Consider the following 27,353-nt stretch of genomic DNA (forward strand, 5'->3'; position numbering starts at 1 on the left):
TTATTTATTGGTTTCTTATTTGTGGGCTTCCTAGAAAGAAGCTTTTAGCTAAGTGAAGTACCACGTTAAACAAAGTGCTATTCTATTCTATTTTATTTTAATTTATTAATTAAATAAATAAACCGTGATATTAATTAAAGACATTCATGACATGTTTTCCTTTCTCGCGTGCTTTGGTATTTTTGTTTTGTAAACTTACCTTTTCACAACTGACTGCCGATCAATCGATCGATCGATTGATTGATTGATTGATTGATTGATTGATTGATTGATTGATTGATTGATTGATTGATTGACTGTCTGAAATATCGTTATACTATGGTTTCTTTGTCTTTGTCTGTACGCACTTGTTTTGGAAGCCCGAGACTCAAGCCTCGAATATGTAAAACAAGAAGCTTGAGAAGCTTGAGAAGCTTAAAATCGGGCGCTTAATAATTAGCTATCTGTTTTGACTTGAAAGGCAGGGTACAGTACAGTAAAAATCACTGCAAAAACAGTCACTTAAACCTATTCAGGCCGGGGGGGGGGGCTTTTGAGGCCCTCGCTGACTTTTGACGCTTATAACTTTTTCAAGATTCAACCAAACGCTGCCAAACTTTGCGCGTTTATCGAAAATTTATCTCGCAATAATTTGGTAGGATTAGTTATTGTGCCAGTAACTTGAAATCACCATGGCAACGTCATTTTGACAGGCTTGTTTTCCCAGATTTGAATTTTTCGTATTTCTATTTAATAATGAAAATCTGGAATGTTTTCAAGATTGCATTATTACTTAATGACATAAATGGTCTCAATTTATAAAAATATATTTCGCACAATACAAATAAACGATTGAACTAGACGTCTAGAAAATATAAATTTGTAACACTTAGCAAAGTGCAGCCTTTTAATAAAGGCGGGGTTTTACACTTTAATGGAACAGTATACAACTCCAAATCAGGTACTATTGTCAAGAAAATGATCACAACTTATTGACCAATGATTAGGTATTTGTTTCATACCATTACTGTAATAGAAACTGGTGAAGAATAGTAGTACTGACCCAAAGTATAAGGGCTGGAAAACACTGAAAACCATTTCAGCCGCGTTTCAAGGAATCCAAAAAAGCTTTACTTATCCCATATATATTTGTTTTGCAGTATTTTGTTAATTTTTGAACGATTTTGGGGGATGTCTGGGAGGCGATAGTTTTTCTCAAAGGATTAGTAAAATGTAGACAAATAAGAAATATTGAAGATTTAATGTGATTTTAAAATTTGAATTTGAAGTTAAAAATTGGTGGACGGACACCAAACAGTCTCCTGACAACCCGGAGTGCTCTTGCGAGGGGGTCAACTGTTTGAAGGTGTTTCCATTCTTTTCTTCAATCCCTTCTTTAAATCTCTTAAAGTTCCATTCAAATTCAGGTAGAACCCCATCTTAATTTTTGTTCTTGTGAGAAAACAACAGAAGTCAAAGGTTGCGTGATATAACCAAGCATGGATTTTAATTCTCCCTCCCTTTCCATCTCCTTAGCCTTTCACCCCCACCTGTCCCTCCCTTTCTACTCTCATTCAATTTAATGTTTGTTTAAATTTCCTAACCAATTCAGTATCGTACTAATCTGTGCCAAGCAATCAGATAATATCAGAAATTTGCCTTAATTTTGATCTCCCATTCCAAGACCTTGGAGTATAAACCGCTAATAAAACAAAACACACTGATAATAATTCTCTGAGGTTATACACCTTGCAGTATTAACGTACTAACAAACTTGATAACAAGCCCCATGTCGTACTAAGGATTTTTACTGATCAACATAGAAAATGAGTTCACAATGGTTTGTTCCCAAAACGTTTTTTACTGTACAGAGGGTCTGTTTATTGACCTGTTACTTGTATACCGTATTGAAAAATTCAGAACGAACCGACTTCTGCCCGCTACCATACAGCCGTTTACTGGCAGTCTTTGAAAATCCTGAATTTCGTCAAAATGAACCAAAATAAAGTTTTAAAATTTCCTTTATCAATATGGTTCTTATCTTTTTATTCAATTCTATAAACTGCTTTTATGCAGTACTGTCCACAAAGATTTCAATTTCCTCAAAGTTTCGGGACAAATGGATACAAAATATTTCGTGCAGAATGTAATTTGATTAAGCGAATGTTTTCATGTCTATAAATACTTCAAGCAGTGAATGAAAAACCGTTTTGTTTTCATCGATGAGAACCACTTTCAAATAGTTATGCATAAAAAATAACAATCAGATCAGAATACAATAATTATTAATGTAAGGTCTGACGCTATTATATCTCGGCAGAGATACTTCTTTTTTGCAAGTTCAAATGTATGCAAATTTCGTGTGAAATGTAATTCGATTTCATTGTCTTGTTTACAAACTCATTCTCAAGAAAGTTGTATTTTCGTGAATTAAACCAATTGGCCTGTTTTGTTTTCCTGATCATGTTTGTCTGTGATTTTTATTAAACATGTGGTCTTTTTTTCGGAACTTTAAGTTGTAAAAAAATTCCTATTTTAAACACAGATGTCACTTCCGGAATTTCTCATCTAAAATTCAATTGGTATTTAATTATAATTATTCGAAGTTTTCATTTTCAAGTCATCTTTTTATTCGATAGCTTTACTGATCTCGTAAAAAATTCATTCAAGTTCACACCAATACTGTACACTGCCAATGTTTTGCTGATGTCTTGAGAAGTGTCTTACTAACGTCACTAGTCAAATCTAAAATATATCCAAACCAAGTTGTGCAAACATTCTAATCTTTGTGACAGGCGACTTTGACGCCCAACTGTGCGGAAATGAAAATCGACATACTTCTTGCTAAATATATAAAAAATAGTTTTAAAGTAGAGTCCGCCTCAAAAAAATGTACCGCCAGATCACACTGCTATTTGTAGAAACCTGCAAAGCGTCTAGTTTCAAAAGTTTCCCACAAAAACATTGCGTGACATCAATGACGTTACCCCTTTTATTTACAAAAATAGCTTCAACTTGTCAAAGCAACTACAGTTTCACAATGGTGATTATTAGTACTTTACCCCTTAAGCTTTTTCCTCTGTCCTCCCGCCGAAGCAAAGAAGAGAACCAGATTGCAGATTAGCCCAAAAGTCGACCCAGTATTCCTACAACGATTTACTGTCAAAACTGAAATGAAACCGATTGGTCCAGGCTATCCCCGTAATTTTTAGCCGACAGGAGACTATCGTCTAGGACGACCAAAGGGTAAACTATAAATCGGCCACGCCCGATTAACAAAACATGCCGTTATGACGCCGGAAATCCAGCTCACGCATACTATACCCCGTGACTCACGCAAACCTCCGACTTACGTGCTACTACAGTCATTCCTTTCTAAACATTTTTTTTGACCACCACCGTACCTTTCTACCTAAAAAACTCATGAAACCGCCCGGTTTTAACCTGTTTTAACCCTTCAAAAATTAGAGCGTTCGAAACTAAATAAGATCCGTAATCACAAACAACATACAGCCGTTTACCAGCACTCTTTAAAACTCCTGAAACCCTTCAAAATCAGGCAAAATAAATCTTTGAAATAACCTTTATCAATGTTTCTTATTTTTTGTTCAGTTCTATAAAATGCCTTTCATACACTACTGTCAAACAAAAATTTCAATTTCCTCAAAGTTTCAAGACAAAAGAATAACAAATATTTCGTGCACAATGTAATTTGATTAAGCCAATATTATCACGTCTAAAAATACTTCAAGCAATTCAGTGAAAACCCGTTTTTTTTTTCGTATCAACGAAAACCACTTTCGAATAATCAATACATGAAAATAACAATAAGATCAAAAGGAAGAAAGGAACCTTTCTAATTATTTGAAGACTTTCAAAGCCGTGATATTATGCATCCAATCCGCGATAAAATTTAATTACAACAAAATCCAAGTTCTCATTTTGAAGTCCATTTTTTTCAGTTGATACCTTTATCCAACATGTGAAAAATTCCATTCAAGTTCCTATTAATACTGTACATTCCCAATGTTTTGCTCAGGTCTTCAGAAGCGTCTTACTAACCAAATCTAAAATAATTCCAAAACATGCTGTACAAACATTCTACTCTTTGTGACAAACGACTTGACGACCAATTGTTCAGAAATGAAAATCGACACAGTTCTTGCTAAATAAAAAAAAAGTTTTACGGTGGAGTCAGGCTCAAAAAATATACCGCAAGATCACACCCCCATTCATAGTCAGAAACCAGCAAACCATCTAGTTTGCTAAAAAAAACACTGCGTGACATCAATGACGTTACCTTTTTCATTTACAAAAATAACTTTAACTTGTCAAAGTAAGTGCAATTTCACAATGATGAATATCAGTACAGTATGGGGCCCAGTTCTCGGCCGGGTCCAGTTCTCGGCCACTTTGTGTTTAACGCGTTTTTTCACACTCCAGTTGAATTAAAAGAAAAAGGTATTTCCTTCAAACGATAGACTGATTCATGTGCTTTAAGTATCTTGAGTTTGATCGTTCAATTCGATATAGAAAGCTCACACGTCGAGTTTACGCGGAGGTAGGTGAATTTGCATTCCCGAAAAATTTGTTTGTTTACGGCTCCTTAAAATTCATGGATGTAGTTAAATTCGTATTTTATCCAAAAGCCCCCACCATACGAGCAAATTTTTGGCATGTGAAACGTAGAATAATTCAGCTTTCTGCTTTAGTTAACTTTTCGTTGAACCGTTGTATTTTTTGGTCTTAATTTACTTCGAAATTGTTTCTTGCGACGTTTGCGTATTTGCCAGTTCTCGGCCACCCTGCTCGCTATCACAGCTTAGCGCTTGGTTTTTAATATAATTTCATCTGCTGCTGCCAGAATGAAAAAAATAAATGTTTTAAAAATAAAGTTCAATCTTATCTCTAAGTTTTGAGCTGACTCTTGTCTTGTCTATTATTTCTACAACACCTAAATCTTTCAAGACCTTTTCACTGCAAAATAAACTATCTAAATGCACGGGTCACACAATGCGTTGCTAGAACCTGCACATAGGCAACTAGGCGCGTTAAAATCCTTCTTTTCTAAAGTAAAACAAAGCCTCATAAAAATAATTTGGGATCGATATAACATAAATAGGTTTACAGAGTGATTTTATGACTGTGAAAATTAATTGAGCATTTTTTTTTTACAGATAATTACGCACAAGCTTTTTAGTGGCCGAGAACTGGGCCAAGGTGGCCGAGAACTGGGCCCACAAATGGAGCTTTTATTTTTATTATTGCTCGGGCAAATTAATTTTTGACCGGTCGATAGCTTTACACCAAAAAGCTGAATAATGTAGCTAGCTCTGGGAGAAATTTCAAGTTCCTGCGGTTCTTCTGAGGTAAGAAATACAAGTTTACGTCAAAAGTGGCCGAGAACTGGGCCCCATACTGTACTTTGCCCCGTAAGCTTTTTTCTCTGTCCTTCCGCCGAAGCAAAAAAACACAACCTGATTACACATTAACCCAAAAGTCGACCAAGTGTGCCTGCAACGATTTCCTGTCAAAACTAAAATGAAAACCATTGCGGTATGCGTCACCCGTAGCGGTTTTGTAGCAACCCCAAGCTATCCCCGTCTTTTTGGCCGCGCCAGGAGACTATGCTCTAGGACGACCAAAGGGTAAACTATAAATCGGCCACGCCCGATTAACTAGCTTGGCCGATGATGGAGGGCAAAAATGACAAAGCTTCGAACACGCTCGTCTTTGCTGTCACTTCCCTCAATTTCATACTGACGTTAAGTACACTGGGTTTTACTTGTTATTCTTTACATCGCTTAGAATCGCGATTAACAAGAATTGAGCGCGTAGTACCTCTAGAAGGCCATCATAATCGTCGTCTCATGGCATTTTATAACCCAACCAGCACATCTCACGATGACGCCGCAGAGAAAAAGGCAGCTTTGGTGAAAAGAACAGTGAAGTCGCCCTGCGAAAAATGCAGCATTACCTGTTTAAAATGGAACAACAATCCTTTTGTAAGTGTTTTGGAATATTGATGTTATTCTTTTGCCGCTGTCTAGCGTTTAATTTATGGCTAAAACTGTTCAAGACGAGCACATGACACCTTTAAATTGCTGTCGAGTCTGAGATTATTTGACCTCATTTGCTTGCAGCAACGTTTATGTGCACGCGAGCATCCAAATAAACTAAATAAGAATAGCTGCATCAATGACACCTGAGTTCTTGTTCGTCCCTGTGAGCAATGTTCCCTTCGATCTTCCTAGAAAAATCGATTTTTAGAAGGATCGAAGGAAAATCTGTTTGCAGGGTATTTGATCGTAAGCTGGCAGTCTAACAGGGGATGGTTCACTCTAAATTTGCCGCTGATTAGAGCCAAACATTTGACAAAGATTCCATTCCATTTCTAAGCTTGATAGACTGTGAAAAATATGGTTTGGGGTTAACCATCGGTTTTCAAACAACTTAAAATTTATACGGCAGTGGACAGTCAAACAGAGATAGATTTTCACCATCATTGGTAAATGAGGGGACTTAAAATTAACGTTATTTCGTGTACAAAACATTAATGTCGGCTTCTTCTGGAATGTGTCGCAAATTCCGCCCAGAAGGTCAGGTTTGGGATCTGGCAATCATTAGATTTCTCTAGTTTGAGAGCAAAGTAAATTGCGCAAAATGAACACCTTCTATTAGACAGATGCGTGTCAAAATTAAAACGTGTTCATTCAAAGGTACGATGTGAACTTGATTTTACTATGAAAACGCTTTTATTTTGACCGTCAATGCGCCACCTCACAAGCACGTTCCGTGGACAAGAGCCAGATAGGAATCAGTTTTCAGACTGAAAGCGATACACGAGTCTGAATTCACTGAAAGCCGAGCACTAAAGGTCACGGTGAAATGCCAATTAAACGTGCAAATACAAAGATCTCTTTCTTTACACTGCTATTACTTTCATGCTCGAAAATGTGCCTTTAAATTTTTAAACTCACTTCTCCTTGCAATTGCTTATAAATAGCAAGGATTACTCACTTCAGGCCTTCGATAATGTTCTCAATGTACAGGGGAGGGGGAGGGTTGGCGTTATGTAAAAATTAGTAAGGGGCCAACCATTTTACTTTTGAGGGGGTGGATGGGTGATTTGGTGTGGGCGTGAAAATTTTTTTCAACCCAATGTACATGTGCGAATTTTTTTTGGGACGATGGTCTTGTGCAGGAATTTTTTTTCTTGGACACGTGCGCTTGCAGGATTTTTTTTCAAACTGAATCAAAAGTAAAACCGTCGGAAATTTTTAAGCGTCTGAAGCATCCGAAATAGCATCCGAAATATCTACAGTACAGTATAACTGTTTTCAGTACACAAATAACCCCGACTTGACAAGGAAGGGTTCTGGGATGGCGGAAATAGTGGAAGCTGTAAATGAGAACCTAAAACCATATGATCATTTTGAAGATCTTGTAGCAGATCATTAAGCCACTTTGAAGACATGGCTTGAAATACAAAACGGCTTGATAGTATTTGTGTTATTTTCGCGTCAATGTATCTGTAAAACCTTCATCATCATTACTCATCGCGCCAGTAGGCGCATAAGGCCGTGTAAAACCTTGAGGGTGCAGTAAAACTATCATTTTTACAGATATTGTTTCACTCTAATTCGTGTTTTGTAGGCATAAATTTACTTTAGCCAAGTTTCACCAAAGTGTCCGAGAAAGTTTTGTCCAAAATTTGTTCGAATTGAGACAAAAAGTGTCCGAAATAAAACGTCCGAGATTTTTTTGCATGTATCACGGAGTAGATATCTTTGTGTCTACCAGACTACATTGTATAAGAGAATGACAATTTACCAATGGAGGCTGTTTTGTAATCTTGGAACAAAATCACAAATTGTCTACAGTTATTTTTTTGTTAATAGAATAAAGAGCTTTAACTTTACATATTTGTATCAAATAGATGTTTATAATAAAGTTTACTTCATGTTCCAGCAGCTACATGTATCCTGGCATCCTCGATTTAGACTGAATTCAAAACATTGTTCTTCAAGTCACAACACCAGGCGTGATCTTGAATTTGAGAAAAAATGTACCAAGATCGGTAACCACAGGCAAAAAAGCCAACTGAGGGGGGACACATTATTGTGCTATGAATCCCTCTTACCTAAGTCCAGATGCTAAAATCTTTCAACAGTTTGCTGATATCGAAAGTTGAATGTATCAACCCAGGGAACATCTTGCCAGAAATTTTTTTTTCCAGCCCACTGCACACACATGAATATTTTTTTTGACCACTGTCCTGTGCAGGAATTTTTTTATTGCATGCATGCGCTTGCAGGATATTTTTTTTTTTTAAATCACCCATCCCCCCCCCCCCCCTCAAAAGTAAAATGGTTGGCCCCTAATGATTATTTTTTAATACGTGGAATAATTTTATTTTTCAACAGAATGCCACGGTGGACGAAAGCCAGAAAAAAGTTGTTTGTGTCCAAGGTATATTTTGACTTTCTATTAAAACGTCGTGACGAGTTACAGGACAGTACGTCGATTAATTTCAAAGCCGGAATTAACTGTCATCAATTTTAGAAAATCTCAAATGAACTAACGGCGTCGCGATGCTTTCTTCAAATATGCCACTTTTGTCACTCCAGACTGATTCAGTTAAATGTCATGGTGGCCAGAAAATAAACAAACATACAAACATACAAACATACAAACAAACAAACAAACAAACAAATGCATGGGAAGTAATTTCCAGTGTATTGGAGTAAAAACGTTTAATTTAGGATATTATTTACCGACTTATCACATCACACGTTAAAAAGCATACATTCAAAACCTCCAATAATTCATCGATATAACAAAACTACAAAATTAGCTTTTTGTGACTGAAAATAAAGTTTTGTTATTGTTGTAATCGTAATGGTCTAAATCGGTTCAGTTAAAGCAGAACTCGAAGGTATAAGCGACTTTTAATCAGACACCATGCGACGATTCACAAGCTAGTTAAGGGATGAAGAAAATCGAAGGGAACCTCCAAAATAATAGTCAATCTGACTTTACTAACGAAGAAAACACCAAGGTTGTGAAAATAAACTGGAAAAAATAAGGATGGGTAAGGCTGGAAAAGGTTGAGACAGATTACGAATGAATAATTATATATAACGAACTCGAAAAATGTACTAGGGGTTCAAGTAGGCTTATTTTTTCAAGATTCACAATACGTGAAGTTGCTCTTTTGAATGGAAACAATAATCGTCATCATTTCTTCTTAGGTAATCCGGGACATCAGGGTTCACCAGGCCCCCGGGCACCTCCCGGTCCAAGTGGTAAAAGAGGACGAAAAGGAACAACCGGGGCCCCCGGTCCCCCTGGGAAGCGGGGTGCGAGAGGATTACCCGGACCCCCGGGGCCAAGGGCCCCTCCTAGTAGATCAACAAAGAAGGAAGCAAGCCTTGAGCCTCAACAATTAGGTAAAAACACAGGGCACAGAGGAGTCAAGTTTGTCCGCACTTCAATATTTCTACCATACAAAACGACCTTCTAAACGATCTTGTAAGCGTACATGATCCAGCGTCGACGTCATGCGATACTATCTGTTTACAGATTGTCTTTGATATCGTTTTCTGACGGGCACTCGGGTAACGCCCACAAACATTGCTGTCGGCGGATTTCACATCAGGGTACGATCTGTAAACAAATAGTGTCGCATGAGGGCGGTGGATCACGTACGCTTACAAGATTTCTATTTCTGGTTCTATCTTTGTTCACTATTCTCTAACCACGATCGCAAATTATTAACTTAATCGTCTGACTGCTGTCCTAAGGGTCTTTATAGCGTCCTAAATGTCTAACTGTTATTTATAATAAAGACAAGTGAAATCATGTGCAGTTTTTACTCACTGGATGTATTAGGGGTTTTACAAGTATTTCTTCAATAATACTTCCTTTTCGTGAGTTTTTTACTGCAATTTTATTTCAGACCTTCCACATTTTATCAAAAAACCACGTCCTTCTCTCACTTTTCAAGAAAAGCAAAACATCACAATAATGTGTGAAGCGACTGGTTACCCTCCACCGATGATCACGTGGTACAAAAACGATCACGTGATGGATGAAAGGAAAATATTTCGGAAAAGAACACTACGCTTTAGTGAAATTCAGTTTGAAGATCGAGGGATTTACACTTGTAAAGCTGAGAATCTGTTGGGCAGCGTTCAGTTCAGTGTCAATTTAACTGTCCAAGGTATGTATGAGTTAATGTGTAAATGTTTGTGAGAGTAAAGTAAAGTAGAGGGCTGTGAACAGTCTAAAACGGGAGGAGAGAGGCGCGATGGCCTAATGGTTAGTGCGCTGGACTCCAGATCGAGCGTTCCGGATTCGAGCCCTGGACAGGGTCATTGTCTTGTGTTCTTGGGCAAGACACTTTACTCTCATTTGCCTCTCTCCACCCAGGTGTATAAATGGGTTCCTGCCGACATATGCTGGGCGTAACCCGGCGATGGAATAGCATCCCATCCATGGTGGGGAGTAAAAATACTCCTAGTCACTTAATGCTACTGAAACTGGGAAAAGCTCCGTTTTGATAGGCGCGAATGCAGACTTTACCTTTTTTGAAAGTAAAGGGAGAACCAAATAGCTAAAAACCTATTTTTGTGTCCATTGACGGTCCAACCTCTCGTAAGCAGACATACTTGAGAACAGAAAATCTATCCAAAAAAGGTCGACTGGTGTCTGCTTTAGTGGAAGGTTCAATTCAAACCCGTTAGTCATCCATCCCTTTCTACTCCATTTTGAACGTTTTATAAACCATGAAAATATTCTAGAAAGGTCATGGCACCTTCAATTACATACCAATTACGACATTTTTGGATTCCATGAAATCCATCCCAGAACGTCTGACAGAATAGTGCTAAAAAGGATCCCTCTTAAGCGTTTTGGGAGAAAAATTCGGGCGTGAAAGGTTAGAAAAATTCTTCTATGTTTACAAACCGTTAAATGAATAGACGAGCGAGTATACAAAAACGGATCCGGATGTGAATCAATAATCTGTTGTCTGACTACAGAGTTAAAAGCTAATAACCTTATAGAATTGAGTTATTACTCTCCTCGCATGCCATTGCAGTTGCTGCAAAATTCTTACAAAAGCCAGAAATATCCATGACAACTTACAAGACGTGGGATACGACTCTCTTATGTGACATCTTTGGGTACCCTGCTCCTGTGATCTCATGGAGCAGGTCACACAAGGATCTTCCTGTTAACAGACACGTGATTTCCGGTAACGAGCTAAAGATTATGAACACGACTGAAGACGACGGCGGAGCTTACGTATGCCAAGGCGCTAATCACTTAGGGAATGTGATGGCAGTCACGTGGGTGGTTGTAAAGGATGTTGGTAAGAAATTAAACTGTAGTAACTAACTAATCCATAACCTAGAAACTGTGTGTAATTATTTAAAACTACCTATTGCTACTTTTTTTCGCGGGAACTTAATTTCGCGAAAATGGAACGGGCATATTTCGTGGGAAAAAATTTTCGCGATTTGGCCAAAAAAAATACGTTTAAAGGAACTAAATTTCGCGAAAATTGTCAAAGTACTGGTCTGCATTAACAAAGAGTAAGTCTCAAAATTGGCACAACTGATTTTATTTTTCCACAGCAATAGTTTCCAGTGAAACTGATCAAAAGCATATAACAAAACGAAATTTAAAACAGGTTAACATGTTCCTTTGTAACAAAGTAGAGCTAGTTTGACGACTGTACCAAGATAATTATGTGTACTGACCGTAACGTTGATTAATTATAACGAATTATTTATAAAGGTATTAAATTCGCGTCGTTATTTTTCGCGAGAACCTTTTTTCGCGGGTCTTTGATTTACGAGCAGTCCCTATTTTTTCGCAGAGTCCGTCGAGCTTGAAGCGAATTTTTTTTCGAAGAGTTCGTCGAGCTTATAGCGAAAAAAATTACGCGTAGGGGGAGGAGGCGGGGCAAGGCGAGAAGCGAAAAAAATAGGGACTACCCGCTAAGCCACAGTGTTTGAATTATGCGTTGCTCTCACAACGCAAAAATATGATTGGCTAACGCTTGGAAAGTTGACAGCAAGATGTCAATACGTTGTTAACACTTGCATGTCATATTGCGAAGCGATGGGAGCGGGAGCTTTTGAGCTCTCGAAATCGCTTCTTGAATCGTACTTTGTCGCTATAAAATTGCATCTCCGAAGAACATTTTTAATTCAGTGTATGAGCAGCAAGCCGCCAAAGTACGGAGCGAAAATAAGAGAGGAGAATTCAACCAAAAGTAGCTTTATTCCACAGAAATTCAAGGCTCGTAAACAAGACAACGGCTGTTTTGCGCGAGCTTCGTAATTACAAGCCGGGAATAAACAAATTTAAACAAACAGAAGCGCTTTAAACTCTTACATCAAGCTGCCTTTACATTAAGTAGCCCATAGAGGTGAATCAGTGTTAAAAAATAAACATTGCTGGAACTGTATAAATCGCCAGAGATTAAACTTTGCAGACGATTCATCAAAAAAGCTTTGAGTTTGATGCGTACGTGACAAACCCAACCAAGTGCAGCGGTGTCAATTGACAGTACGTCAAAATGCGGAAATATTATTGGACACGGCAAATTAGATTTGAAATCGAAGCCAAAAATCACTCGGCCGTGAAAGGTCAAACGCTGTGGCTTTGCGGGTAGTCCCTATTTTTTTTCGCTTCTCGCCTTGCCCCCCGCGCGTAATTTTTTCGCTATAAACTCGACGAACTCTTCGAAAAAAAATTTCGCTTCAAGCTCGACGGACTCTGCGAAAAAATAGGGACTGCTCGTAGTCTACGAAAATTAAGTCCCGCGAAAATAAGTAACAATAATGTAGTAATATGGAAAGAAAAGTGATTGCTGACCATGTCATTTGTTATGAGATGTGTGTCTGAGTATGTGTAAAAACAGTACAGTGAGACTGTTAGGTGAGCTAAATAAACCTCCCCAATCTAAATAACATTTCTGATATGGCAACATTCGCTCACTTAAGGTCGCGCAGGACCCTTGCAATCATTATGTATGTATTTATTTAAAGAGTATACACGAACTGCGACGACTGAAGCCGACAGCAAACGAAATATTCACGAGAATTTTTTTCTTAAAGTTCTTTGTACAAGTAATTAGTACTTATTGTTCTCAGCTTTGTTTCCCGTGCGATGGAACAAAGCGAATTATCATAATTAGATTCACAGCTTTGAATATAGTACACGTTGTTGTAAACATTGACTCGGAAGGTCTTCGGAAGTCTCAAAACCTGCAATTTTGTGTCCAAGTTTTCTCCGCCGATATAGAATTTCAGGAGTTGATTCGCAAGGAACATGGACTTGGTGTACTCTATTGTGTTCTGACAAGAGCGAATTTTGAAACGCCCTTCTCAAAATGAAGATAGCACGTTTCAAAGTTGAGATCTCACATTTTTACTCTCTTAGAAGCCATTAACTTCTAGCAGTTTTTGAAATCGAAAATTTCGTTCTTGTCAGAACACAAAATAGATTATGATTTATCACTAGGTTATATAATCATTTAATTCGGTGCGCTGTTGTAGCTGAAAACTTGGACACAAAATCGCATTACCTTATTATAGGAAATTAACGCTTGTGTTAATTAAGGTATTTGAAATTAACGCGACTTAAATTAACGCGAATTGAAGGAAAAATAATTTCCCAATAAAGGAAATTAACGCGAAAGAGGGGGTAACATTTCAAAATGAAGGAAATTAACGCGACGAAAACAAAGAATAAACTTGTTGAGACAAAAGGAACAAGTTTATTTCAACACTAGGTGTATAATCCTAAACATAGGGGTTAACGAAGGAATCGAGCGTTCTTCACAGTATCAGTAATACCTGCAGATTTCTACCCTGATGAAATAATGCCTTTCCCTAGTAGTCAAGAACGTCTGGACTGTATCGAGAAGTTTGGGGCCAAAATAATGGAAATTAAGGTCATGGAAATTAACGCCCCACTTAATTAATGGCGCAGGAATTAACGTTAACAAAAATTAACGCGACTTAAATTAACGCGAATTTTTTAAATTCGCGTTAATTTCATGAAGCGTTAATTTCCTATAATAAGGTATCTGCGGTTAAACTTTTAAGAGCTTGTAACATCACAGTAAACGGTCATCTCACCGTAGAAAGACAATCATGATGTAATTTCATCATCCCTAAATATCCTTGATAAATTTGAAAGGAATCGATGTTCAAAATGTAGCGAATTAGAGCTTTACAAGATAGAACCCCGTGAGAAATTTGGCTAATGAATTTATTAATGAGCAAGGGTCCAGCGCGACCTTAAGAGGGCAGATAATTAGTAAATAAACCCCTTCAGGCGGCTGGTATATTGGAGGATAATGCCCGAGGCTGAAAGATTGTCGAAAAAATAACAGTTGGCCGAGAAGCGAAGCGAAGCTACCAGCAAGCCAGAAAAGGATTTATTTGTTTTATTACCCTCCGATTAACTTCTACAACGCGCTTTATCGCCAGTGGTCGCCAGTCAATTTATAGGAAAAATCCCAGCGTAACTGGTTGAAACAAATGTAAGTTGATTGGTTTACGTGATTGTTTAACTCTGCGATTCCATTTAAAGTTAGAATTGAATACGGTGACTTCATTTGTTTGTTTTGTGTTTCCCTTTAAAATCGGGCGACGAATATCAAATCGGACGGGGTATATTCGCTGATACCCGTCGTCCAATTTTGTACCACGTGATGCGTTTTGTCCAATGAGCGCGCGAAAAAATTAATGGGTGGGTAATAAGCTTATTTAACTGGCTTCCTCAATGCGGATATCGAGACACGTTTGGCCTAGTAAGTTTATTCGATAAAGTTTAAATATTATTGCCATTCTTTACTCTCAAGCACACTTACTTTGATTGTATCATTTTAGTGAATCCGTACATCATTTCAAGTCCATCAAGTGAAATTTTGGTGCAAAAGGTTGGTGACTACGTTAAGCTTAACTGCTCTTCAAGTGGCTCACCGTTGCCTAAAGCACAGTGGCTTAAAGATGGAAAAGTTTTTTCTGAGGCAGGATACAATACAATAGATTTGACCATGAGCGAATTAATAATTCCAAGTTTCAAGCCAAGAGATATGGGACTCTATACCTGCCGATTTTATAACAACAAGAATAGTACTGTGGAGGCCTCAACAAACTTAGGTATGAAAGTATAGGGGGGGATACCATCTCACTTGAAGTTGTTTTTCGAAATTTTGAAAAGTGGACTTATTCTGTAATACTACAATTAAACTCTCGTTGGCTAATCTATCTGGCAAACGCATAATGACATTCAGGTTTAGCCAAATATCGACTCGTTTGACATAACCGGATTCAGCACTTTGGCCTGATTCGTTTCAATTTCCGTTATTTTCTGACTTTTTGATAAAAGAGTGAAATGAAAGATGGCTGAGCTTAGATGACGATTTAGTGACGTCACATGACGTGAGGCGAGGTTGCATACAAGTGCTTTAGAAAGAAGGGAAAAAGGAATGCTTGATATCTGTTACACTTGTTAGAACTATTAAAGACTAAACATTCCGTTTTTCTTGCTCTTCATTCTCTGTCAAACCTTGCCGAGTTTAGAGAACAAGTGAACTTGTTCCATATTCCTTTAAAATAATATCGTTTAGATTAGTTGAAGATTTAATCAACAGAGCGCTTAAGAAGAAAGACAGCTTACTTCTCATTGCTATTTTAAGAAGGTGTACTAGCTGAGCAGACAGCTATCAAAATCATAAACTAATCACTAGACTACGAGCAGTTCCTTTTTTTCGCAGAGTCCGTCTAGCGTAAAGCGAAAAAAAATAAATAACCGCGCGAAAAATAGGGACGAAGCGGGGCCAGGCAAGGCGCGATCACTTGTTATCAATTAATCGCACTTGAAGCTTACTTATCCGATAAAAAACAGCTAGCGTTAACTTATCATCGACCGGAGTGGACACGTATCATACAGCTATTGCAAAGTCAACAGCTAATGCTAGCGATCAAATTTAAGACGGAATGGAAAAAGTAAAATCCGACAACATTAGTTACTCTTCGAATCTGCCATTTGGCTTGCATTTTGTACTTTGTGTGCAATCTGCTTCTAACATTGTTATACCATTATTACAAATACTTTCCTTTAGCTCTAATGTGCTTTCTGGAGTTCTTGATAGCAAAAAAAAAATATGAAACAGGCCGTTTTAGCCTCAATGCCACTCACCCACTGTATGAACTTGAGAATTCATATCACTTATGCCGATCTTTTACTTCCCTTTTAGGTTTAGTAAATTGTGGTAATCCCGGTAGCCCATCAGAAGGACAGATGATTGGCTCACGTTTTTGGACTGGCGAAGCTGTCTCATTTGTTTGTAACCCAGGATATCATTTGATTGGACCGTCGTCTAGGCTGTGCTTGCCGTCTGGCAACTGGAGTGGTATACAACCTGAGTGTATGTAAAGATGAATAATTGTTTCTCTTTCACTTGATACTTATATAAAAACTGACCTCTTGATATCCTATTACTATTGAAGCCCTTTTAGGGAGGAGGGAGGTGGGGGGGAATGCGTTATCCCTTATCCCAATAATTGTGAGAACAGTTATTCCTTATCCCTAAAATTACCAAAGCTGTTATCCCTGTTATTATGATTTTCACTTTTCTAAAATTGATTTGTTATACCTTATCTCTATAATTAGTTAGACATTTATTCGTTATCCCTAAAATATTTTTTGTAAAATATCCCTTATCCCACAAAACGGCTAACAGGGCCTCACTATTAATCAAAGTCTCTTCGAGATATCGACGTTTTTGCATGAAGTATGAGTCGAAGGTTTATCCTGTGCATTGTTCTTCGAACTTATCATTACAGTTTCTTTGTAGTTTAGTTTAACAATTTCCTATCTTCGCGGATGAAATGCAGCCATATAATTTTGTCAAAAATGGCTCCTCCGCGCCGGGTATTTATACACATATTCCTTAACATTACACAAATAAACAGTGCAAATTTCACCGAGATCTGACAATTCTATACTTTAAAATTGCAAGGACCTTTCGAGGCAGTCGATTACGGCAGCGAAATTAGCAAATGAAACAGCAAAATATGCGTTCGACGCTTTGCGACGCCACATTTGAATTGTTATAGCCGGGTAGACCGCTGTTCAATGTGTTGAAGGCCGTATCGTTACGATTATTCCACGAAAAAGCACGAAAAAAAATACGGATATTTCCGACTACTGTCGGAGAAAACATTGCGCATATAATTGGTACCAGTAATCACATGATTTCGTGTGCAATTTAGAATAAATAAGCACGAGTAAATTTTTCAAAGGCTAACAAAATTGCACGAGCCCGCAGGGCAAGTGCAATTTGTAGCCTTTGAAAAATTAACAAGTGCTTATTTATTCCAAATTGCACGAGAAAAATCATGTGATTACTTGTTAATAATATACAAGCGACAATTTCGGTCACGCTTTGATAATTTTCGTGACAACTTCAGAGTAGCGCCTGGCTAAAAATTTTGACGTGTGAATTCATGCGTAAATATTCATTCACTCTCTAGAAGTGCTGCATGAAAAGTTTTTAGAACAGTCTTTTGACTCTTTTCGCCGTTGAATTTGAAGAATGTGAATGACAAAGCAAGGAATAAATTCCTAAGGTTCTGCTGCTGTTCTTGGCTGAGAGGTATTTTTTTGGTACGTTTTATCCGTGCTGTGTTTGTGTTCGCCCGAACAGAAATCAACCTCAGTTCAACACATGTTGCTCTAGCTGGCAAACTAGTCAAACTAAAATACCGAACTGAAATACTGAACTATAAAAATCTACCGAACGGATTTTCTTAGTACAGATGAGCACTCTGCTACAACTCCGCATTGCTACCTGATTTCACTGGACGTTTTACAGGTTAGATTTGCCTCTTACAGTTGTAAAACTATCTTTTGTGCCTTTTGTTGTTGAGCGAGCTTTTAAATAAACAAGCTTCGGCTATTATTAAACAATCATGAAATGAAATGCTTGCTCCTTCTGTGTTCAAAACTAGGTAACCGGTTCCTTGGAAGTCTGGTCAGTACTTCTTCGCGTTTCGCTTCAGAGAAGTGAAGCAATGTTTCGGCGAGAATTTTAATTTACTATCGGCCGTCGGCCGTGAGCTTATTTCGAGTTTAGTTTATGTCTTGTCCTCTTTGCCTTTTTGATAATTCTACGTCTTTTACAGTAAGTAATGTTTGTTGTTCTTCTGTACTTTGCGTCGTTTTCAAGTCTTTTAATTAAAATTGCGTTATTAAGTTTAAATTTTGTCTCACTTTCGTCCGCCATTTTGTTTGTTCAAGATGTATTTTTCATGAGGCTGTTGTCAATTACACCGTTTTGCACTGCTAATTACACGTTTTGCACTGCCAATTACACTTTTTGCACTGGTTTGGGATAAATTGACGTGTTCTTAGCCAATCAGAATGGAGAAATTGCTGCTTGTATATTATTAGGGCGTAAACAAATCGTTACACTCAAGCTGCGTTTTGTCTAGGCTCTGCGAGGGTCGGATATCAAGACCCAGGATTAAACAAAAGCCATATATACAGTGAATGCTTTCGAATTATATTTGAAGATGAAATACGAAAGAATTTTGCTGTCTTTGACTGAATTTTCACTCGAACTGCGTAGATACGATCGCATGTTGTAAAGCCGATTCATGCAACATTGCTGTCATTCCCTCTCAACGCGAGGTCACGTCCCTAACGACCTAGGCTGATGACGAAATAGAGTTGCGCTTACATGTAGCGACCAAATTTGGCCTAATTTTTAACCGCTCCTAAGCTAAAAGAAGCCCCCATCTCTTGCATTTGTTTTAACTTCAATAATATCTTTGAAAAGAGCGAGATTTTTGGTATGGTTTATTTTTGACGTTTGTAATTTTTAAACGATGTAAGTGCTAGTGATTATTTATTCGTGTTTTAGTTACGCAATCCATTGTTTGTGCGACGCTTTTTATAGATCGCCTTTCAGACACACTTGCGTTGAGATAAGAAAGCTGACATGTCACTTTTAAAATTGTTATATAACGTTTGTAAATGTGACAAGTCACGTTTTTTTCACGAGATCGCAAGTGATCACCCACAGCGGAAAGTAATCCCTTGAGAAATAAAAACAGTCCCTTGATAAATTAAAAAAGTCCCTTGAGAGTTTACAAATATGTGGTTCCAAATTTTGTCCACTAACCCCTATTCTACGTTTTTAGCTTGTAAACAAGCAAAAACGTCGAAAAAAGGGGGCTGGCTGTTATGACCTAATCGACTCGTCAAAAATGCCGTATAGTTATATGACTGCATGTCGTAAATAAAATATAAATTTAAAGCAGTTAAAATTATGTGTCGAATAACAGCAGCTGAAAAGCAAACAAAAAAAGAAAAGACAAACTACAAACAACGTGAGACTGACATTAAAGAATTGTTGTAATTTTAGCTGAGCACTGCCTACGGTCTACAGTGGCGGATCCACTTGAAGTGCCGCGGGGCCCGCCCCCTCCTCCTTATTTTTTTCGGAAATAGCGCATTTTCTTTAAAGTGCCGGAATTTTCGCAGAATTCAATATTCATAGTCAAGCGCCCTCCCCCCCCCCCCCACCCTCCCCTCCCCTTAGCTGGAGGTCTGGATTCGCCACTGGTCTATCTCTTTGCTAGATCCAAACCTGGGCTCTATCTTACATTTTTAATGTTTCTCTTTCTAAGGTCGACTGAAAGGGGCTGCTCTTCTCGACCACACTGGCCATTTGTCGCAAAAGGTCCTTCCAGCAGGCTATGGTGATTACTCAGCTTATGACATAGGCTGGTATGCCTTTCATTTTGCTGCTTCTGCTGCCTGCAGAGGAAGCACACCTAAAGGAGGAAGTGGCTATAATGTCAATGTCGTTTTTCCCCAACCCCATGGCAAAAGTTGTAATCAGATTTGCTCGCAGAATAAAATGCAGTGTACTGCTCAGTTAAATATCAGTGGGATGGGGAAAGAAACTCGGGAAAAGAAAGCGGTTGGATCATTTTACAATTATGGATGCACTGCCACCGGTGGTTGGCATGATGAGTTCTATAAAGGTATAAACATATTCTACGTTCCTGCAAGTAGGTATATTGGATATTGTTGCTGTAAATAGCAGAGCTGAAAAGGGAATATGCATGATAAGTATCAATAAGTCCATCAGAAGATGGCTTTTGGTCTTGCTTTCTTTATAAAGTGATAAACAGAAAACATAAAGCAGTAGATGGACTACTTTTTGCCTTACTATTAGTGAGAGTGAGAGTGAGAGTGGGTGAGTGGAACAATTTACAGTAAGATCCCAACATCGATCCAATTTTTAGAATGTGTGCAACAAAGTTGCGGCAACGAGGGTGTTAAAAGGACGATTTTCGCCCCAACACGGCAATTACATTTGCCAGACTGTAGACTACTTATAAAACATGGCAGACGTCGTAACCCTTAAGATCGTGGCGCTTTGTTAGCCCACTCGTGAATGAGAATACTAAATGTATTGGTGTAGAGCTATAAAATGATTCTGTCTTTTTGTGAGCGGCACGTTAGTATAGAAGTTGTTTATAGGGAGATATGATCACGTTACAGCGGACGCGGGTAATCCATTCAAAAGCCTTCGTTATATAACACTAATTTCTACCATAAAGTGCAAGCTTGCTAACGCGTTGTGTAGTGGCAATGCGTTGGCCCTCCAGTCCAGCGGCCCGGGTTCGATTCTCAGCAGGGACGATTAAATTTTTTTTTTTTTACGACAATCTATTTAACAATTTTATACGGCGTCTTTTTTTTCTTTCTCCTTTTTTTATGAATCTATTAGAGATGCAAATCAAGTACTATACAGTATATTATTAAAAGGCAACAAAATTCGTCGGTTTGGCGAGCTTTTTTACGATAAATTATTTACGTATCATGACTATCGATTATCATACAATACGCTTGGAACTATAAAACATTCAGAGACTGCTAAAATTGGACTTTATTCATACAATTGTCCTGAAATCGACCTTTTAATACCCAACACAGTCGCAGTCCACAGTTCGTGCCTGGAAAATCTAAAAATTCGATCAAAACACGGAATAACAGTTCAGTGCTTCGAAGATTTTCATATTTTCTCTAAGATTATTTCTTCTATTTGTCGTGTGAAATTCTTAAGAGCTATAAATCGAGCCATTCGAAGAAGCTTTACATACAAGCCATTAAACTTTGAACCTATGGTATCGTTCATCGTACTAACAACAACACAAAGAAATCTATATGCTAATTTTCAGCCCAAGTGATCAGTACGCCGAAGTTGTCAAGCGGTTAGTTGATGTTAGTTGATGTTAGGAGTCGCCGGTTCAAACCTCAGAAGTGTGAAACAAAAAGTTTAAAAAAAACAAGGAAAATTAATTTATAATTTAATGCATAAATTATTATTCATAAATTTAAGTTAACAGCTCATCGACCGACCGACTGACCGAGTGAAAATTTGCATATCACTTTCCATAACAATACTAGTTTCATTACATTCACGAGCAAATAAGAACAAAAGGGCAAAATAAGACACATGAGCGGCAAGAAGAGTATCACGATCGATGTACGAAAGAAATCATGTAACTCAGTGTCGTGAATTGCGGTGGTAAAATAAAATGGAGACGAATGATCATCGTTGCTAAGAATTTCGCAATTTCGGGATCTTCGCCGGGGTTTAAACTCATAACATCCGAGATACCGATATGACGATCTACCAACTGAGGAACCTTGCTTGTATCGGCAGGTTGTAGACGAAAATAGTCCCCTGTAATATCTCCTTGTTTATTTCCTGAGAAATAAGATTTTACTCAATCCATTTTACTGAGAGGGGCTGACAATTTACTTCCCAAAGGGTTGCTGGCGATTTTCTATATTGTGAAAGTGTAATTTTTCTAGCCTTTTAAACGGCTATGCAGATGAAAGAACGAACATACTCATTCTTTGTATACTGTCCTCACAAGAAAGTACTTTCTGCAACATAATCGTATACCCAAGAAAAATGGATTATTTTGTTTTCTTGTGCTTGTGCTTATACCGCGGCTACATGTTAACCTAATTAGGACAGTATAAGTAGAACGAGTGTATTCGTTCTGTGTTCGTTCTTCTTATGCGCTTATATCAAACTTGTGCTTATGTTTGTGCTTATATTACTTGGCTTCACACTAGAGCCGGTAAGTATAGTCTAAGTGCACTTGGAACCTACTTTGAGTGTGAAGGGGTAAAACCTTCTTACTTGAACTTTACTTGGTGACCATGCAAACTTTCGTAGTTCAAAGAAGCCGAAGTACGCCGCCAAGTATGGTCTACACCGCACCTGAGAACGCACTTGACCAATAGGAAATGGAAGCCAAATGAAAGCGGCGTGCAGCGTTGTCACGGTTCTGAAGATGATTGACCTCAAGTAATATACTTTGTCGTCAAGTGTGAAGCCAAGTTTTGTAAAGAGCGACTTGAGATTTTTAAGTGCACTTGAGTCAAGTGCTTACTTGAAACATAGTTAGTAGAGGAGACTATGCTTGAAACTTACTTAGCGTCTAGTGTGAAGCCAAGTATCATGCCCAGTGAAAACCAGCCTAAAGTGGTTATTATAAAGGCAAAGGCTAAAGTATACTTATGAACAATTAAACGTTTTCGACATTTAAAATATGGAGACCCATGGAAAAACTTTTGGAGATTCTACTAAAAGTACTGAGATTATATTTTTTAATAACCATGATTGAACAAAACTTTTTTCCAACGTGGATTCAGCATGGAATCGAGGTTCGGTTTATGGTTGGCTTAACCGCTGCATAAAATTGCTAGCAGAGATCTAGGAACTAGGCAAAAAATGGTAAACATAAGTACAAATGAGACAGTACGGTACAAACTGTAATAGTGCAGCTGCAGTGTTCTGCTTTATTAGTTTATCGCTTTATGGCACTATCATTCCCATTTTCTTCGACAAGGTAATATTTTTATAGAATGATTTGTCCCAAAAACCGTGAGATTGAGAGTCCTGTCATGAGACTCACGCCAGAGTCGTGAGAGTTGGCAGATCTGGACAAATTATTGAATATCAACTGGAAACTGATAAAGGTAAATAATCCACCGTAGCGAGTATTCCTTGAAAATTTGCTGCGAAGGTTCATTCACCTTTACCAACTTTCAGTTAATAAACAAATGAGAGGTTCTTGCACTTGCCCGCCGACGAAGTGAAGCGTTTTCTTTATTAGATGCTAATAAAATTTTTCATCGTACTAAATTTATACACAAGCGCCAATAAATTTTGAGTTTTTTTTTTCGGTTGTTTGCCAGAGCTCTTCGTTTCCAGATTGTGTGAACAAAAGGAGGCGATCTAAGGCACTGGAGACGAAAATGTCATAGTGTTGTAATTGGCCTTTCCTAGGTTGCGCAGGGAACTGGGGTGAGTTTCAACTTTTAACTAATCGACACCACCACACGAAAGATCAAGATCATTAGATCATGTCAAGATTGGTCATTTGCCCAAGAAATGCGCCTGGAAAGATACTTATTGCGGACTGTTTAAAAATTACGGAGCCGGTAGTTTTTATGCCACACGAGCACAGAAAAGTGTAGCTAATAAGATTCTAAACAAACTGCTGTTTTACGTCGCCGGGAAGTTAAACTCTTACTTGTTTACTTGTTCTCGGCGTTTATCAATTGGGAGTTGATAAAGGAAAACAGACCGCCGTAGCGAAATTTGGAATGCTGACGTTTCGATGGTTAGCCCTACGTTGGGGCAAAGTGTAACATGAGGTAACAGTTATAACACAAGTGCAAATTACAACGAAGATTTCTGATTTCTGAAGTTACTACGAAGAAACTCTCGGACACTGCTGTAAAATTTCCGGCGGGTAGTCTGAAGAAACTGAAAGACCAACCTCGTTCCAGGGTCTTCTCCGCTGCCGGTCATAACGCCCCCGACATAACTCCCGCAGATTTTTTAGGGTAGAATATGTCTACATGAACGTCTTTTCTAAAACCTTTGGTACGGCACCTTTATAGAACGCGACAAATACAGCCATTTTTTTCTTTGAGGGAAGGTATTTACTTGTCTTTGAGTGATTCATAATTCTCTTTAGGTTTCCAAGGGAGCGTTTTGTTCAGGGCGTTTGTCTTGGTGATGTTTTGACCGGTTACCTTCTCCGCGACAATGTTCAAAATGCTTTTTTAAATATATTATTTTCTCGTGTAATTTAGGATCAATATAAAGCACTTGCAAAGTTTTCAAAGACTACAAATTACAGTCGTCCTACGGGCTTGGACTCGAAACCATGTTATTTCCTAAACTTTTAGTACACTGCAAAGTAGAGAATTAACTTTAATGTCGTTTTTAAAGTGCTGTAAAGCAACCAATTAGGTTAACAGATTGATATTAAGTCTAGGGCACCAGGACCACCACTTCCACCTATAAGTCTCCTGCATTGAAGCTTTGAAGTGGTGGTCCTGGTGCCCTAGACTTAACACACACATTTCACTTCCATTAGGTGAGGAGACTCAAACTGAGCAGAGACCTTATGATTTGGTTTTAAAATTAGCTGTTACTTAAAAGAGGCAGCATAACCGTTTCTAATTAATAATGGTCTTAAAATGGTGTCAAACAGTAATTTTGGGCGGTTTTCAGACGTTTTAGAAAGATAGCGGATCCAAGATGGCGGCCGTTTTGACATCATGGTGTCATTGTCACGTGGTGTGACGTCATCATTCCACGTGAGGTATATAAAAGATATATTTTCGGACATACTATATATCCTCTAAGTTTCATTTTGATTACTTAAATATTCTGGAATTTTCCCCACCCCCCCCCCCCCTCACCCCGGTCTGAAAAGATCCAAAAAGCGGTCTGAACAGGGTAAACAAACTGAGAACGCGACCAGAACAAGCTAGAACAGTATTTGTATTCCAGAACTGTACAAGAACAGAAACATTTACTTATTTTCATTCCACATTTAACTCATTTAAGGGATTTATAAACTTTTATTATGACTTCTTTATTTTTTTATTTATTATAAACAAAATAAATGAAAAAAATAGTCCTTCTCAGTCGAGGGACTCAGCTGACTCATCTTTGTCAACAATGTAAACTACATTCTGGCATTGAACGCCATGTTGAGTTCGATGATCATGCCAAGCTTTGCCATGTGTCTTCTTTTGGAAACTAACAAACAAATATTACATCCATGTGGGTATCCAAGCATTTCCTTGGTGGCTGAAAAACCTGCTCATTCACTTCTTATTAATTTCATCACGACATCTAACAATTCGGTGTTTCTTAACACAAGTTCTTCCTTTATTAGTTCATTTTCAAGAAAATCATGTGGTATTGAAGTCAGACGGACTTGATGAAATAACTCTGGAAAGTGTGCTTCTCTTTCGCTTTTGTTATGAGACACCCACTTAACAATTGCCTTAAAGAGGTCTTCCTCTGCATCGACAATGACGTCATCACTGGACACCCATTCCATGACTTGCTTCATGTCAAGGCTCAGAAAATCTTCTGTCTCCAGAATAACATAAAAATTCGAATTGATTACCTGACGAGCTTTTTCCCTAACTTCACGCACCGATACTTTTCAGCAAAATAGTAATTGAAAACACAGTTTTCAATTGTCACTTTCTTCTTCAAGAAATTACACGCCATTGTTTTCAGGCCTGGTAACAGAAGATAATCTGCTGTTGCAATCAAATCGTGGGCGATTTCTGCGGTCACCGAAACATTCCCAGTGTAGACGTACTGTAAAACGGCTTCCATAACAGACGCAGTTGCTTCTTCAAGCTTTATTTTAATCAGTTCTTCTTTGCTTTCTCTCATGTCACTTGCAAGAAGTGAACGGATGAACGGGCTGGCTGCAGCTAGCACGACTTTGTGGGCTTTAAACTCTTTGTCTTTCACAGCGACTGTTACATCACAGAAGCTCTGGTTTGTTCTCAGGATATCTAGACGCTCGATAAGTTCGTGACGATGTTGTGAAGGATCTGCACTCATGGGCTGATACGGAGACGCCATTTTGGAACTTGCCTTGCGACCTAGCCTCTCAACCTCTTAACCTCGTCCCCAGGGTCTTCTCGATCTCCGGGACGATTTTCAAAATGGTGGTTCGTGAAAAGCGGAGAGGATGGGGAGGATTGGGGGACGAAGCTAGGCCCTTCCCAATTATTGAAGCAGTTTTTCGGCATAATTTGGCTTGACGAGAATTTTTTTTGGTACCTTTTCTCAAAAAGGAATTGCAAGCATAATTTAGCATTTTGCGCCAATTTTATCTATATTTTTGTTGTCAAAAGCAAAATTTTGCTTGTTTTAAACACTTGCTAAAAATCAAAGCAAGGTGGCGTCTTCCACGCCATCATCATTAAATTGTAGGTCATAGAAAGAGCTAACGTTGTTATATATATATATATATCACCAGAAACATCTGAGAAACAAACAACTGTTATTTAGGTGAAAAAAGAGGCAGAAAGATCTTTTTTACTTTATTCAGTAAACGTAAAACATGCGCGATGCCTTATTTTCCATTTATTTCTTCAAAATAAAACAAAGCATTTTTTAAACCAAAGGAGCATGATTTTGAAAAAATGAGCAAAATTTGAGCATTTTTTGGACAGAAAACGAGCATTGCTAGGAGCAGAAAATGCCAGTTTTACTGGCATAATAAATCGGGAAGGGTCTTGACGAGGCTGCCTAAGTTGACTAGTCTCTATGACTTTACGATCGCGTGACAAAACGAAGCCGTGAAAATCATGTTTTCTCCTTAAAATTGCGCTCGAAGAACGAAATTCTGCTCTAATAAGCCTTATGACGGTTTCGACGCCATCTTGACGAGTAGGCAAAGCGGGTAGAAATTACAGTGTTTGTATGGGAATCCGACGGCAAATACTGCAAATATATTTTACAAAAATTGCATTCTGGACAACTTATCAATTGTAAAGTTAAGATACTTATAATATAGGCAAACGTTTTTATTCACCAAGTTTGAAGGATGTAGCTGGCCTAGTAAGCGTTCAGTTACGATTTTAATTTCCTATACATTTGTCTATAATTTTTCCCGCGAACCGCATCAATTTGCGGGAAAAATTATATTCAAATGTATAAAAAAGTAGCCTGCCGTAGTAGAACAAAAAGTAGAACTAGGAGGTTCACTGGAATACGATGGCGATCTTTATTTGCGGGATTCACTACCAATGCCATACACGGTAGTGATTTTAAAGAATTCTTTCTCAAAATTCTGACAAACACCCATTCAAAACATTTTCAGAGTTACCTGGAGAGAAGAAATACTCAAACAGAGCATAGACCTGCTGGTTTCATTTGGCTCGTAGTGGTTTATATATTCCCATCTTTG

The 27,353-nt window shown here is 38.1% G+C and overlaps 2 protein-coding genes across 2 annotated transcripts; one reads left to right on the plus strand and one right to left on the minus strand.

Moving 5' to 3' along the window:
- The first annotated feature begins 5,661 nt into the window (after positions 1-5,661).
- LOC144637060 (uncharacterized) lies at positions 5,662-20,125 on the plus strand. Its single transcript, XM_078496226.1, has 8 exons — positions 5,662-5,984; positions 8,406-8,451; positions 9,234-9,431; positions 9,941-10,204; positions 11,084-11,356; positions 14,895-15,167; positions 16,268-16,438; positions 19,707-20,125. Exons 1-8 carry the CDS (start codon positions 5,670-5,672, stop codon positions 20,123-20,125), a joined length of 1,959 nt encoding a protein of 652 aa, XP_078352352.1. The 5' UTR covers positions 5,662-5,669.
- Positions 20,126-25,053: 4,928 nt separating this feature from the next.
- LOC144637062 (kelch-like protein 12) lies at positions 25,054-26,020 on the minus strand. Its single transcript, XM_078496227.1, has 2 exons — positions 25,548-26,020; positions 25,054-25,171 (listed from the first exon to the last, which is right to left on the minus strand). Exons 1-2 carry the CDS (start codon positions 26,018-26,020, stop codon positions 25,054-25,056), a joined length of 591 nt encoding a protein of 196 aa, XP_078352353.1.
- Between the last annotated feature and the right edge of the window lie 1,333 nt (positions 26,021-27,353).

The sequence above is a fragment of the Oculina patagonica genome, chromosome 13 (assembly GCF_052425735.1).
Source record: "Oculina patagonica isolate OP01 chromosome 13, crgOcupat, whole genome shotgun sequence".
In the NCBI taxonomy this organism is placed as follows: Eukaryota; Metazoa; Cnidaria; class Anthozoa; order Scleractinia; family Oculinidae; genus Oculina; species Oculina patagonica.

Coding starts and splice junctions, on each gene's coding strand:
- LOC144637062 (XM_078496227.1), bottom strand. CDS start 26,020: ATGGCGTCTCCGTATCAGCCCATGAGTGCAGATCCTTCACAACATCGT. Junction 25,172..25,547: donor TTAGGGAAAAAGCTCGTCAG/GTAATCAATTCG, acceptor TTTGTTTGTTAG/TTTCCAAAAGAAGACACATG.
- LOC144637060 (XM_078496226.1), top strand. CDS start 5,670: ATGATGGAGGGCAAAAATGACAAAGCTTCGAACACGCTCGTCTTTGCT. Junction 10,205..11,083: donor TGTCAATTTAACTGTCCAAG/GTATGTATGAGT, acceptor ATGCCATTGCAG/TTGCTGCAAAATTCTTACAA. Junction 16,439..19,706: donor GAGTGGTATACAACCTGAGT/GTATGTAAAGAT, acceptor TCTCTTTCTAAG/GTCGACTGAAAGGGGCTGCT.